Source organism: Gastrolobium bilobum, unplaced genomic scaffold (genome assembly GCF_033153095.1).
Source record: "Gastrolobium bilobum isolate Gb01-03AN ecotype WA unplaced genomic scaffold, APGP_CSIRO_Gbil_v1 utg8041, whole genome shotgun sequence".
Taxonomy (NCBI): domain Eukaryota; kingdom Viridiplantae; phylum Streptophyta; class Magnoliopsida; order Fabales; family Fabaceae; genus Gastrolobium; species Gastrolobium bilobum.
In genome coordinates this window covers 576370-588728 of record NW_026897652.1, presented here as the reverse complement: position 1 = coordinate 588728, position 12359 = coordinate 576370, and the positions used below count along the sequence as shown (strand labels likewise).

The 12359-nt window shown below is 31.5% G+C and overlaps 2 protein-coding genes across 2 annotated transcripts; one reads left to right on the top strand and one right to left on the bottom strand.

The window, feature by feature from the left end:
- Positions 1 to 249: 249 nt before the first annotated feature.
- LOC133309055 (uncharacterized) lies at positions 250 to 1910 on the bottom strand. Its single transcript, XM_061509792.1, has 3 exons — positions 1193 to 1910; positions 346 to 1074; positions 250 to 287 (listed from the first exon to the last, which is right to left on the bottom strand). The coding sequence occupies exons 1-3, from the start codon at positions 1908 to 1910 to the stop codon at positions 250 to 252; spliced, it is 1485 nt and encodes a 494-aa protein (XP_061365776.1).
- A 3294-nt stretch (positions 1911 to 5204) lies between these two features.
- LOC133308981 (major pollen allergen Ole e 10-like) lies at positions 5205 to 7529 on the top strand. The gene is made up of 4 exons (XM_061509710.1): positions 5205 to 5259; positions 6408 to 6746; positions 7305 to 7335; positions 7427 to 7529. The coding sequence occupies exons 1-4, from the start codon at positions 5205 to 5207 to the stop codon at positions 7527 to 7529; spliced, it is 528 nt and encodes a 175-aa protein (XP_061365694.1).
- Positions 7530 to 12359: the final 4830 nt, after the last annotated feature.

Below are 12359 nucleotides of genomic sequence, written 5' to 3'. Positions count from 1 at the left end.
GTATTACCTTCATCTCAGATTAATTATGGTTGATGGTTATAGATAAACTTGATATTTCAACTGTGTGTTTATCTCATTCATTGGTAGCCTTTAAATAGGCGAATATACAATAAATGGTAACAACGTAACAGACTAAAACAAATAAATACTCTATCTAAACAGTCCTACGGTTACAAAGAATTCAAACAATATACGTTACAAAGAATTCAAACCTACGGTTACAAAGAATTGAATTCAAACAATAAGATATCATAGGATGCATGACTCTCTTGCTAGAACTGCCGAAGCTGAAGCACATGAAGGCTGAAACATATAGATAGACTCCTTCATGAAGTTCACTCAAACCAATCTCCCTCTTCAGCACTTGGTCTTGCAAAATGCACTTTTTATCAGTAAATGTAACGCTACTGCTCTTGGAGTGAAGCAATTGGGAAACAGAGATGAGATTGCAGCGTAAGTTAGGCACATATAAAACATTTGACAAGCTGAAGTTTGTATTAAACACCATCGAGCCTTGTTTTGCAGCATAAGTAATAGAACCATTTGGTAGAGTCACAGATAGAGGGGGAATATGTGTAATGTCAGCTAATAAAGCCAAAGTGCCTGTCATATGACGTGAGGCCCCACTATCAATGAGCCATTGAGAATGAATACGCTTACCAGATAATTTTTCATGTGACTGAGGCTGGTCTACCAATGTTAACAGTTTGTTCACAATTTCTGGGGTTAAAACGGAGTGTGCAGCAACTTGAGAAGAGGCAGAATGGGAGACATCTGGAGGAAGAGAGTTAGCAGCAACTGGGTGTGAGGCATCCATTGCAAACGTCGCATGAGCATGCGTATAACGTCCTGCCGAACGTCCTCCCCTTCCTCGTCCGCGACCAGCACTCCCGTTTGGTGGAAAACCGTTCAAGAGAGTTAGCAGCAACTGGGTGTGAGGCATCCATTGCAAACGTCGCATGAGCATGCGTATAACGTCCTGCCGAACGTCCTCCCCTTCCTCGTCCGCGACCAGCACTCCCGTTTGGTGGAAAACCATGAACGTTCCAGCATTTGGAAGGGTCGTGATTAGTCCTGCCATAATGAGGGCAAGGTATTCTGTCTTGTGGTTTGTTAGGAACCATCCGCTGCTGCATGAACGTGTCTGACTGCTTCATGGAATCAGTTTGGGTTAAGTATCCCACTACCTGACTCCTCTCATCTTGAACGCGAGAAATACTACGATGGGTCTCCTCTTGAGTGACAATTGCGTACACTTTGTTGACACTAGGAAGAGGAGAAGTGTTGAGGATATGGGATCTCAGATTGCCAAATGTAGATTCATCCAGCCCCATCAAAAATTGATAAACGCGATCATGCTCTTGCTCCTCCTCGATTGCTTTGGCAATGGCACACTTATCACCACAATCGCAAGACTTGCGAGTTTTGCTGCCTTCCAGATCGTCCCATACAGCCCTGAGTTTGGTGTAATAATCACCAACGCTATCTCCATGTTGCTTGATATTGGCTAAACTGGATTTCAGTTGATACTGTCTTGGAAAGTTTTGCACTGCATACCTTTCCTCTAGGTCATTCCATAAGTCCTTGACGTCATCAAAGCACTTGATGAATGGTTGAAGTTTTGCATCAATGGTGTTGTGAATCCAACCATTGAGCATCGAATTGCACATCTCCCAGGCGCGCCACTCTTCGGCATCATCCTCTCCTGGTTTCTTGACTGAACCGGCCACAAAACCCAATTTGTTTTTCGCCTTCAATGCGTTTTTCATGAGCTTGGCCCAGTTGTCATAGTTGGCCTCACCACGCAGCATGACAGTCGTTAACAAGAGACCTGGACTGTCAGATCCAGCCAAGTAAAATGGTGAACTAGGATCAGATGTTTTGGACTTGCTGCCACCACTTGGTGCCATGTTAAATGAACCAGCTTTCGCACTGAAAGGGAATGCGGAAACATGTATACTAGGATTGCTCTGATACCAAGATAAACTTGATATTTCAACTGTGTGTTTATCTCATTCATTGGTAGCCTTTAAATAGGCGAACATACAATAAATGGTAACAACGTAACAGACTAAAATAAATAAATACTCTATCTAAACAGTCCTACGGTTACAAAGAATTCAAACAATATACGTTACAAAGAATTCAAACAATATACTGTTACATATAATCTCCAACAGTTATTGAACCCAAATAAGAAGTAAGAAAAAATTGAGAAAAGAGAAAAATGAATAAGAGAAATAAATAAATATTAAAAAGGGTTTATCATCTATCATTTAATATGACCACAAAAATTTTCCTACACTCACAACATTTTGTGGGGCCCGCAACAAAAAAAAAAAACTTCGGCACGCAAAACGAATCTCTATAACATAACACAATCACTTTTCCTACAACATAACTCTTATAAAACCCTATTAAAAAATACTAAAAAAAAGACCACATGAAACATAAGAAAGACGGATCTACCCTATACAATGTTAATATTAACACGACATTTGAAGGGGTCATAAATATGTAGCATATCAAATCATGCAAATAATAATAACAAATATAGACTCTGCTTTCTTTTACATGCTGGATTGTATCACCTTTTGTTGCAGTGTGACTGTTGTGAAAAAGGTTCAAACGAATCCCCGCTCCAGCCTGCCAAATAGAGTACTTTTAGGAAGGGTTTCGATTAGGGGTGGTAAACGAGCTAGGGGCTTTTCAGGGGCTTTTGGCTTGGCTCGTAAAGGCCTGAGCTCGTTTAATAAAAGCTCGTGTTGGAACCAGGCTTGAACTTGTATAAAAACTCGTTTAATAAAAAGGCCTCAGGCTCTAATTCAGAAGCTCGGCCTTAGAGCTTCCAAGGCTAGCCTAATATATAAATATTTTTTTTATACTTTTTATACTACTTGTAATAACTCTCTCTCATCAATTTATTTCACCCCATTTTATTGGTTTAACAGACTTTTTAAATGATTTTGTTCTATATTATGCTATTTGGATATATATTGAATTTATGTATATTTATGGAATTACTAGTGTTGTTCTATATTATCCTTCATCCTCCTTCACACAAACAAACCCACAAAAACTCATTCGTTCCACTGTGCACTGCTCGTTTGTGTCAATTTATTTTTTATTTTATTTATCTTATTTTTATTTTTGTTGGCACTTTTTTTATAATGGGCTAAGATAATATAACATGTTATCTACCTTCTCTCACTTTAATTTTTATTTATTTATTGTAGACTTTGTAAATTATTACTGCAAATTGGAAGAAGGTTTCTATCTGGAAATTGTTTTTTTGTGGAATTCTGTTATCTTATTTTTATTCTTTAACATGCTAACAGGCTAAGTCAGGCTTCACACATGCTTTTATTTTTTGTAAATAAACCAGGCCACATGCCAATATTATATTCATAACATGTAACAGGCTAAGGCCAGTCAGACACGTTTAAATACAGGCTTGACCCGTTAAGATCAAAGCTCGGCTCGGCTCGGCCCGTTAACACCCCTAGTTCCGATGCACTTATAGATTGTCAATTGCATATAATTCAACTATTGATTCAATTTGTTAAAAAAAAAAACTATTGATCCAAAAAGCTGAGAATCAACCAGAATTGTGGTTCAATAAGTATGATTCAATTATTAAAAGAAGCAATAATTTAAAATATAATAAATTACAATCAAATTCAAATTCAAATTAAATAATAGATATGATTGTGTTTTTTTTGGTAAAAAATAAAAATAACACAATTGGCATGATTTGAAATCTAAAATTTGAGACATGTTTGAATGATTTAATTATAATTATTTATTTATTTTTATAAATTAATTATCTTTACATTTATTTTAATTTTTTTTCTTATTTTTAAAATTTTAGATTTTAAATTTTGGATTAACAAGTTAAATTTTATTATTTTGTTAATAGAAATTGAAAACACCACAATTACTCTTTTATGGAAGGGTTTAGTGTTTGTCATTTTTTCTGAAACTATGTCGTTTTGGTGTGTTTTGTCATTTTCTCTAATTTATAAAATTAGAAATGAAAAGAAAATGAAGGAGAGAGAATATAAAAACTTACCAAAATGACGTAGATTCATTAAAAATGACATAACTTTATATCGTTTAAATTAACAAATATTTTCCCATTTGTTCAAAAAAAAAAAAATTGATCCAAGAAGCTCAGAATCAATCAAAATTGTGGTCCAATAAGTATGATTCAATTATTAAAAGAAGCAATAATTTAAAATATAATAAATTACAATCTAATTCAAATCCAAATTAAATAAGAGATATGATTGTGTTTTTTTTGGTAAAAAAAATAAAAATAACACAATTGGCATGATTTGAAATCTAAAATTTGAGACATGTTTGAATGATTTAATTATAATTATTTATTTATTTTAGAAATTATTTATCATTACATTTATTTTAATTTTTTTTCTTATTTTTAAAATTTTGGATTAACAAGTTAAATTTTATTATTTTGTTAATAGAAATTGAAAACACCACGATTACTCTTTTATAGAAAGGTTTAGTGTTTGTCATTTTTAACGAAACTACGTTATTTTGGTGTGTTTTGTCATTTTCTCTAATTTATAAAAGGGAAAAGTATTTCTTCAGCCACTGAAGATAAAGTTATCTCCATTGAGCTCAAAACGACGTCGTTTTGGGTTATAAGATTAAAAAATTATAATGACAAAGACTAATATAACCCTGCAATATATTATAATTACAAAAATACCTTGATTTCTACCCAAAACAACATCGTTTTGGGCTCACTGGAGATAACTTTATCTCTAGTGACTAGCGAAATCATTTACCCTTTATAAAATTAGAAATGAAAATAAAATGAAGGTAAGAGAATGTAAAAACTTACCAAAATGACATAGTTTCATTAAAAATGACATAACTTTATATAATTTAAATTAACAAATATTTTTCTCTTTATGGAATCATATTTTGTTATTTTGTTTAGCCATATTTTCAATACGATTTCAGCATCAGGTTCATTCTTCTTCTCTAAAGAAAATTAAGAAACCAGAAAAAGTGAAAAAGGTAAAAAAAATAAAATTAAAAATGTATTTCCCTTGAAGTATTAGGCGATTCCATTGATACAAATCGTGTTCATGCAGCCTTCATTACACTCTTAAGACATACAGAGAGAGTGATATATAAAGGTTGGAACAAGTGGATTTTTTGAAGCCAGAACCATGAGAAAGAAAGTATGGTTTTTTATGTGCCTGGCTTTTATGGAATGCTATCTGGGTATGTTCTGTTTCTCCTTGTTTGAACCATTGTACTTATTCTTATGCTGTCTCTTCATGGGAAACTGTTTCTTGGTTTGTTTGTTTTTCTTGTTGTTTGCTCTGTCTTCTCTTGGTTGTTTTTTGTTTTAGTTCTTGAGACTGGGCTCTTGAGTTTCTTGCTATGCAATATGCTGATTTCACGATCACATTTTCTTAAAACTTATTCAGTTTAGCAGATCTTATTGTACTATGTCACTTGTTAACTAATCGGTAAATCTTCTTCTTCCATTCTTTCTTTTTTACATTTGTCATTGCGATGCTTAACCTTTTAGGTTTTTTTAGTTTTTGGACCTATGAGTTGAAAAATGGTTTCCTCTATATTTTTGTTTTTCAGGGTGGCAAAAATGGTTGACTTTTGTTAATTTTCAATATATAACAGAGAAAAAGCAGTAGTTTTTGACTGTTAAACCAACCAGAGGAAGCATGCTTAAAGCTCTTCCTTGCATACTTCTTATCAAGTGGGAGAGAACTAAATAAAAAATAAAAATCCTCCAAAACTACCCTACCCTACATCCCCTTTTCAACTTGTAGTCTTGTAAACAGGGTAAGGGAAAACATTATTCTTTTAATCCTTAGTTGAATCACACTTCTGAGTATTGTGATGAAATATTTGCTTTGTCTCCCCTGAGACATTCTTTGTAACCTTATTTCCTATCATGACTTTAAACCCTAAGCCCACTAATTTTTTTTTTGACAACAAAACCGTGACAAATTTTTGGTTTGGCTAACAAGGATAGTTTTTTTATTGAAAGGGGAGATAATAGGAAAAGAGTGATGGGGTTCAGATACTTTACTTCCTCCATGCTAGAATCCTCAAATAGTCTAAATTTTATGTAACTAAGGTATATCTAAAGTGACGGGGCTATTTGCTTTTATTCATTTGCACTCATTAAAACCCTGCAAACATTGACGTTAAGAAGCTAGACAGCCTGTCTTTTCCATGTGCTAAAATAGATTCTATTCTACGAAATTATGAAATTATGGTTGATGCTATCTCATGAGTGTCATTAAATTTATAGCTATTGAATGATTGGGTTTGTGGTTTATTTATTTAATACTTAGTAATTTTAATTTTCCTGTTTCTATGTCTCCGGCAAAATTATTTAGCCATGGCAAGGGGAATAGTGGTGCAAGAGAAGTCCGATAGTGCAATGCCAGTCACAATATTGTCACCGCCGGAAGGCAACACTACATTCATTGATGGTATAACATGGTGTGTGGCCCTTGCTGGTGTTTCACAAGCTGACTTGCAGAATGCTCTAGATTGGGTTTGTAGACCTGAAAATGTGGATTGCAAACCCATCAAAATAGGTGGATCATGTTTTGAACCAGACACACTACTATCTCATGCATCCTATGCTTTCAACAACTACTATCAAACAAATGGGAATTCTGATGTTGCCTGTAATTTTGGAGGAACTGCTACTACTACCAAAAAGAACCCCAGTAAGTTAAATATATAAATGTCATTCAGAATTTTTTTGTCCTGCGCGAAGTTTATAAAAACAAGTATTGGATTAAGATTGCATAGCCGCACTATAAAGTATGTGGATGCATTATGTGAAGATCACATTAAGTGCTGTAATGTGATGTTTTCAGAAGATACTATAGTGGTTCACTTTTGAATAAGCAGTTGCACGGAGTTGATATGTATGAAAAATAATCTAAAGTAGATACATTCTTTGAGATTACATTGTTATTCTTTCCAGTTATCAAAAAAAAGAAAAAAAAGAAATGTTATTCTTTCCTAGAAAAAGCATAATTCCTGATGTCATAGAGAGTGAATTTGACGCATTATTTATTGGATGCTTTCTGGAAACTATGTGCTGAGCAGTGGGCAGCCTGTTTTCTTCCCATATATCTTTTATTCCGGCTTTTTGGAGTTTTAATCTTAGTCTTTAAAGATGAAATACTTAATAGTTGAGTGTTTCTTTGGAGATGTTCATATTTGAATTTTGAAATAATAGAGTTCATACTAAATTCTTTTGTTTCCTTTCACTTCAGGTTATGGAAAATGTGTCTATTCATCATCTGGGTATGAAACAGTATTATAACAACTAATTTGTCAAAATTGAATTAAATTTGTATATATTTTATTTAATTACATTTTTTTTTTCAAAAGACAGGTCTGCAGATTCTTTTGCTCCACCTTTATTTGGAAAGCATAACCAAAGCTTCCTATGGCCGAAACTTGCTACCTTGCTACTGATTTCATACTTTTGGATGTGATTATGGACAAAAGGAAAAGGGAATTAGAGAAAGGTTAGGAAGTGTACCTTTGTTAGCATTTTGTAATTGTGTTTTTGTTGCTAAGGTATTCTTAGCTTTCATGTTGGGTCACGACAAGAATATCTAATTGTGCAAATAATCTCTTTTTGCAGTTTAATTTGTAAATTATTTGTTTCCTTTGGTGCTCAATATTCTATTTCTCTGCTATGCTCGGCCCTCAGGTTTCTTAGTTGTTATTAGGGGCTCCTCCGCATCTAAGCTTTTCTCTTATGTAATGGTACCTTGATGATTTTACTTTATTTTGCCTTGATCTGGAAAATTTGTTAGATTTTAATTAGTAAAATATTCACACATACTACGCAAGAAATACACACACTGCACTGTGAGAGAGGGAGGGGTGAAGAAGTGGACATTTTTAGTGCAACCGCTCCTAACAATAGGTATAATGCCATTCAAAATGAGACATTATTATTATGAATAAATTAACGATGTTATTTTTCTCTCCCTTTCCTATTGGATAGATGTATGAGCACTGATATCTTGTTTCTATTGGATGAGAGCAATACATTTGGTGTAACTATGATTTTCATTAAAAAATTGATACTTCAATTATTATTTTTTCTTTTTTTTTTCGTACACACATTATAAAAAATGCTCCATTTCAATTGTCCCGTCACACCGAGTAAATAGTGCGATGGGAGTACTGTAAATTTTTCGCTATTGGACACGAGAGCACTAAAATAGTCCTTACATTGCATTTTCCTGTCTCAAACATCTTTTAATGGTATTACCAAATTTAATTATTGAGTACTTAGTGCTAATTGGTTATACTTGTATATATGGAAATTTTTTTGTTAATAGAAGCAAAATTCATTTCGATGTTTTTTATGCCTCAAAAAAAATAATTTTTGGCTGTCGACTAGAAAATACTTCGAGGAAACTCAAAAGAAAATAAAAAATCTCAGACATTTATTGTGAATATTAATAACTAATAAATATTTTATAACTTAGAAAAATATTGATACTTAAAGAAAAAAAAAATTGAACATGCAACAATTCTACGCATTAGATATATTTGGTTGGGCTTTTTAACTAATTTTTCAATTATTATTTATATTTATTAATTGGATCATACATTTTATAATATGGGAAATGTTAATTTACACATTTGTAACAAAAAAATGTTAATTTGCATGTAATATTATTTCTGACATTAGTCACATAATATCAAATTGATATTATCAATCAACCTATTTCTTTTCTTTCATTCTCTCTCTCCTTCAAAATAAATGGCCAAGTGAGTTTGTTTTTTTAGTATTAAAATGGCCAAGTGAGTTGCACATTATGTTACATGACTAGTACACTATTTATTAATAATTGAAAATAGGAAGTGAAATAAATATAAAAGAACTCAAAAGGAATGATTAAGATCGAGATGTGACAATAATATCAGATATTCGATCCTCCATCGTATACTTATATTTTACCGTGCATGCATTTTACATGGAAAAAGAAAATTATAATAATTTAAATTTATAAAGAAAGTGTGTGGTTTTCTTTTTAATTTAAATTTTAAATTAAAAAATAATAATTTTAACTAAAATGACCCTCATTTAAAATGATAAATATTTTTGTATTGTGTATTCTTTTCTCTCACTTAAAAATTAAAATGACACAATTCTTATTTAAAAATAATAATAATATAATTTTACATTTTTAAAAGAACAAACACTAATTTATCGAGAAAAAAAAGTACAAACACTAGACCCTTAATATTATGAGTAGATGTACATCAAAGTTAATATTTTTACACTGTCTTTCACAATGAATTCTTTCTAACATGCTAGAAGATTGGGCATTGGCGAAATGAAAGAACGAATGGTACCTCGCTGATGTCCGTTTTCGTGAAGAAAAACAATATCTGAAATCTTGACAAGGACGTGGAAGAGACTGCAAACAAATGCACAAAGCTGACTTCTGACAGAAGAATCATAGTAGCAAACATATCTTGACAGTTTCCTAATTCAGGTGTTGTCAAGGTTATTTTGATGTACTTTTGCTGTCAGAATGTTGAGAGTTGGTCATCCATGAACAACTTCTAATCATTAATTTTAATATGATTTGGGCATCTGTTCTACTAGTAGCTAGCTGCAGGTGCTATTTGGAGGTGTTTAGAAAACTATAAAATTATTAAAAAAAATTTAAAATTTAAATTTACGGATATTATCATAAACTGAATGTAAAAATCATATTTTTGAAAATTGAGAAAAAAAATTTCTCCTCTACCAAACGCCCCCTAGGGGGGTTTGGTACGGAGATTTTGATAGATTTGCAGAGAAAATGGGGTGGAAAAAATAAGTTCACCATATTTGATATGAGTGGAAGTTAAAAAATATTGGTACAAAATGTTTCCTGTGAATATGATTTAAGGGAAAAATGTTTGTCATTTAAAATGATATAAAGTTATGTCGTATTAAGAGAGATAGACACAGAATAAATTTTTTATTTAAATTTTAAAAAAATAACCCTCTTTCTTTCTCTCATAACTTCCATTTTCTATTTCTATCTCTTTCTTAAAATGACATAACTTATGTCATTTAAAATGACAAACACCAAGCCCTTGATTTATACTAGACATTGGCAAAAAAAATGTCATTCCAATTGTGGTATTGTTTTTGGGGAATGCTACTCTTATTTTATACGAGAGTAGTTCTCTCATTACGGAGAAAAGCCACATAGAATCTATCATTAAAAAATAAAAATAAAAAAATAGGTGAAATTTTTGAAGTAAGATAACATTATAAAATAAGAGTAGTATTTTCTATTATTTTTATCTTATAATCCGAGAAACGCGTTTAACATTATTTAGACAAGAATGCCCTGATTGCATGTAAATATTGAAGAACTACAAACCATACAAATAATTGTTGAGAAAAATTTGTTAATAGACTTGGCAAAAATTCTGACACAAAACTTGCAATTTCAAATACGATGAATGGCTTGGTACTATTCATGTTGGCGTTCTTTAAAATTCTCTTCTTCTATGACCTGTTCAGATAAGCATTGGTCCACTACAAACAACGAATGGGTAATTTTATAAATTTGCCCTAAGATTTTCATCAATATTTTATCACAAATCAAATATAATATTAATAAAATTAAAGGACAAGTGTTTGTCATTTTAAATAATATAAAGTTATGTCATTTTAGAAGAGATAGACATAAAATAAATTTTTTATTTAAATTTTAAATTAAAAAAAATCACCCACTTTTTCTCTCCCATGATTTTCATTTTCTGTTTCTATCTCTCTCCTAAAATGACATATCGTATATCATTTAAAATGATAAACACCAAGTCCTAAAATTAATGTAACTTTCATGGTAAAATTTTTGCCTATCAAACACTTTTTCTTAACTTATCCGGATAAAAATATCTTCTATTATATTTTGAGAAATATTTTTTCTCGGTAAAAAAAATTAACTCCTATACCAAATATCCCCTTAGGGGGTGTTTGGTCGAAACTTTTTTTTGGAATAGTAGGAAAATATAATAGATAGAGAAATGATTGGAAAGATAGATAAAGTGAGATAGGTAGAAAAATGTAAAAAAAAATTGTTTGGTGGAGAAAAACTTTACTGAAAAAATTAGGTAACTTTATGAAATCAATAGTGCATTAAAAGTCAGATAACCAGTTTTCCGAAAAATCCCACCTTCAAATTGGGTTTCTAAACAGTGCGGATATCTATGTTTTTCATAAATCCATACAAATTGGATAGATGAGTTTTTGGTGAAAATACGTTGAAACAAACATGATGTTTCTAAAAGCCATACTTGAGAAACATAGATATCCGCTGAAAAGCTCTCTACCAAACACCACCTTAGGACAAAAAGAAACAACCATGACAAGAAGAAAAGAAAAAAATACATATTTTCCCATTTTACAAAAACAGAAAAGAAAAATTAGAACATAATCATACAAACCCTAAGTGCTGCTCATTAAGACACGAGTTTATTTTCTCAGTATTTTGAATATTGATTTTACACGATATTAGAGTGTGAAGAAGCATTTTAAGAAAAAAGAAAAAAGAAAAAAAAGAAAGACAGGAGAAGCAGAAGTATTTTTTATGTAGAGTAAATATCCTTTTTAATCCTTAGCAAATTTTACGATGCTCGCTTTAATCCCTAACAAATAAAAAGGCTCATCGTGGTCCCTAAAAAATTCAAAATGGATCCAATTTAGTCCTTTTAGGACTAATATGGGTCTTTTTTGAATTTGTGAGAGACTACGATTTCAACTAAATGGGTCTATATTGAATTTCTTAGGGACCACGATGGACCTTTTTAATTGCTAGGAACTAAAATAGGCATCGTAAAATTTGCTGAAGACCAAAAATAATATTTACTCTTTTATTTAAATGAGAATTTCAGAATACGGGCATTTGATGACGTTGGAGGTAAAATTAGCTGGCGCGAAACAAATGAAAAAGGACAAAGAAAAAACGAAAGTAAAAAAATAAAATAAAATAAAAAAATGTAAACATCATTTTTGATTATGAGTAAATTTTACGATATAATCTCTAACAAATAAAAAGTTCGTGGTCTCTAAAAACTTCAAAATGGATTCATTTAGTTAAAATCATGGTCCCTCATAAATTCAAAAAAGATCCACCTTAATTCATTAAAAGGACTAAAATAGATCTACTTTAAATTTTTTTATAAATCACAAATAACGTTTTTATTTACTAAAAACTAAGCGCACGTCATAAAATTTGATCACCATCGAAAATGGTATTTACTCAATAAAAAATAACCTCTTATCGTTGAAGGCA

Excerpts from the sequence above, each read along its gene's own strand:
- LOC133309055 (XM_061509792.1), bottom strand. The coding sequence starts at position 1,910 with ATGGCACCAAGTGGTGGCAGCAAGTCCAAAACATCTGATCCTAGTTCA. Across the intron at positions 1,075-1,192 it reads TCGCGTTCAAGATGAGAGGA|GACTAATCACGACCCTTCCA; the intron begins GTCAGGTAGTGG and ends TCATTATGGCAG. Across the intron at positions 288-345 it reads AGTGCTGAAGAGGGAGATTG|CTTCGGCAGTTCTAGCAAGA; the intron begins GTTTGAGTGAAC and ends CATGTGCTTCAG.
- LOC133308981 (XM_061509710.1), top strand. The coding sequence starts at position 5,205 with ATGAGAAAGAAAGTATGGTTTTTTATGTGCCTGGCTTTTATGGAATGC. Across the intron at positions 5,260-6,407 it reads TTTTATGGAATGCTATCTGG|CCATGGCAAGGGGAATAGTG; the intron begins GTATGTTCTGTT and ends AAAATTATTTAG. Across the intron at positions 7,336-7,426 it reads TGTGTCTATTCATCATCTGG|GTCTGCAGATTCTTTTGCTC; the intron begins GTATGAAACAGT and ends TTCAAAAGACAG.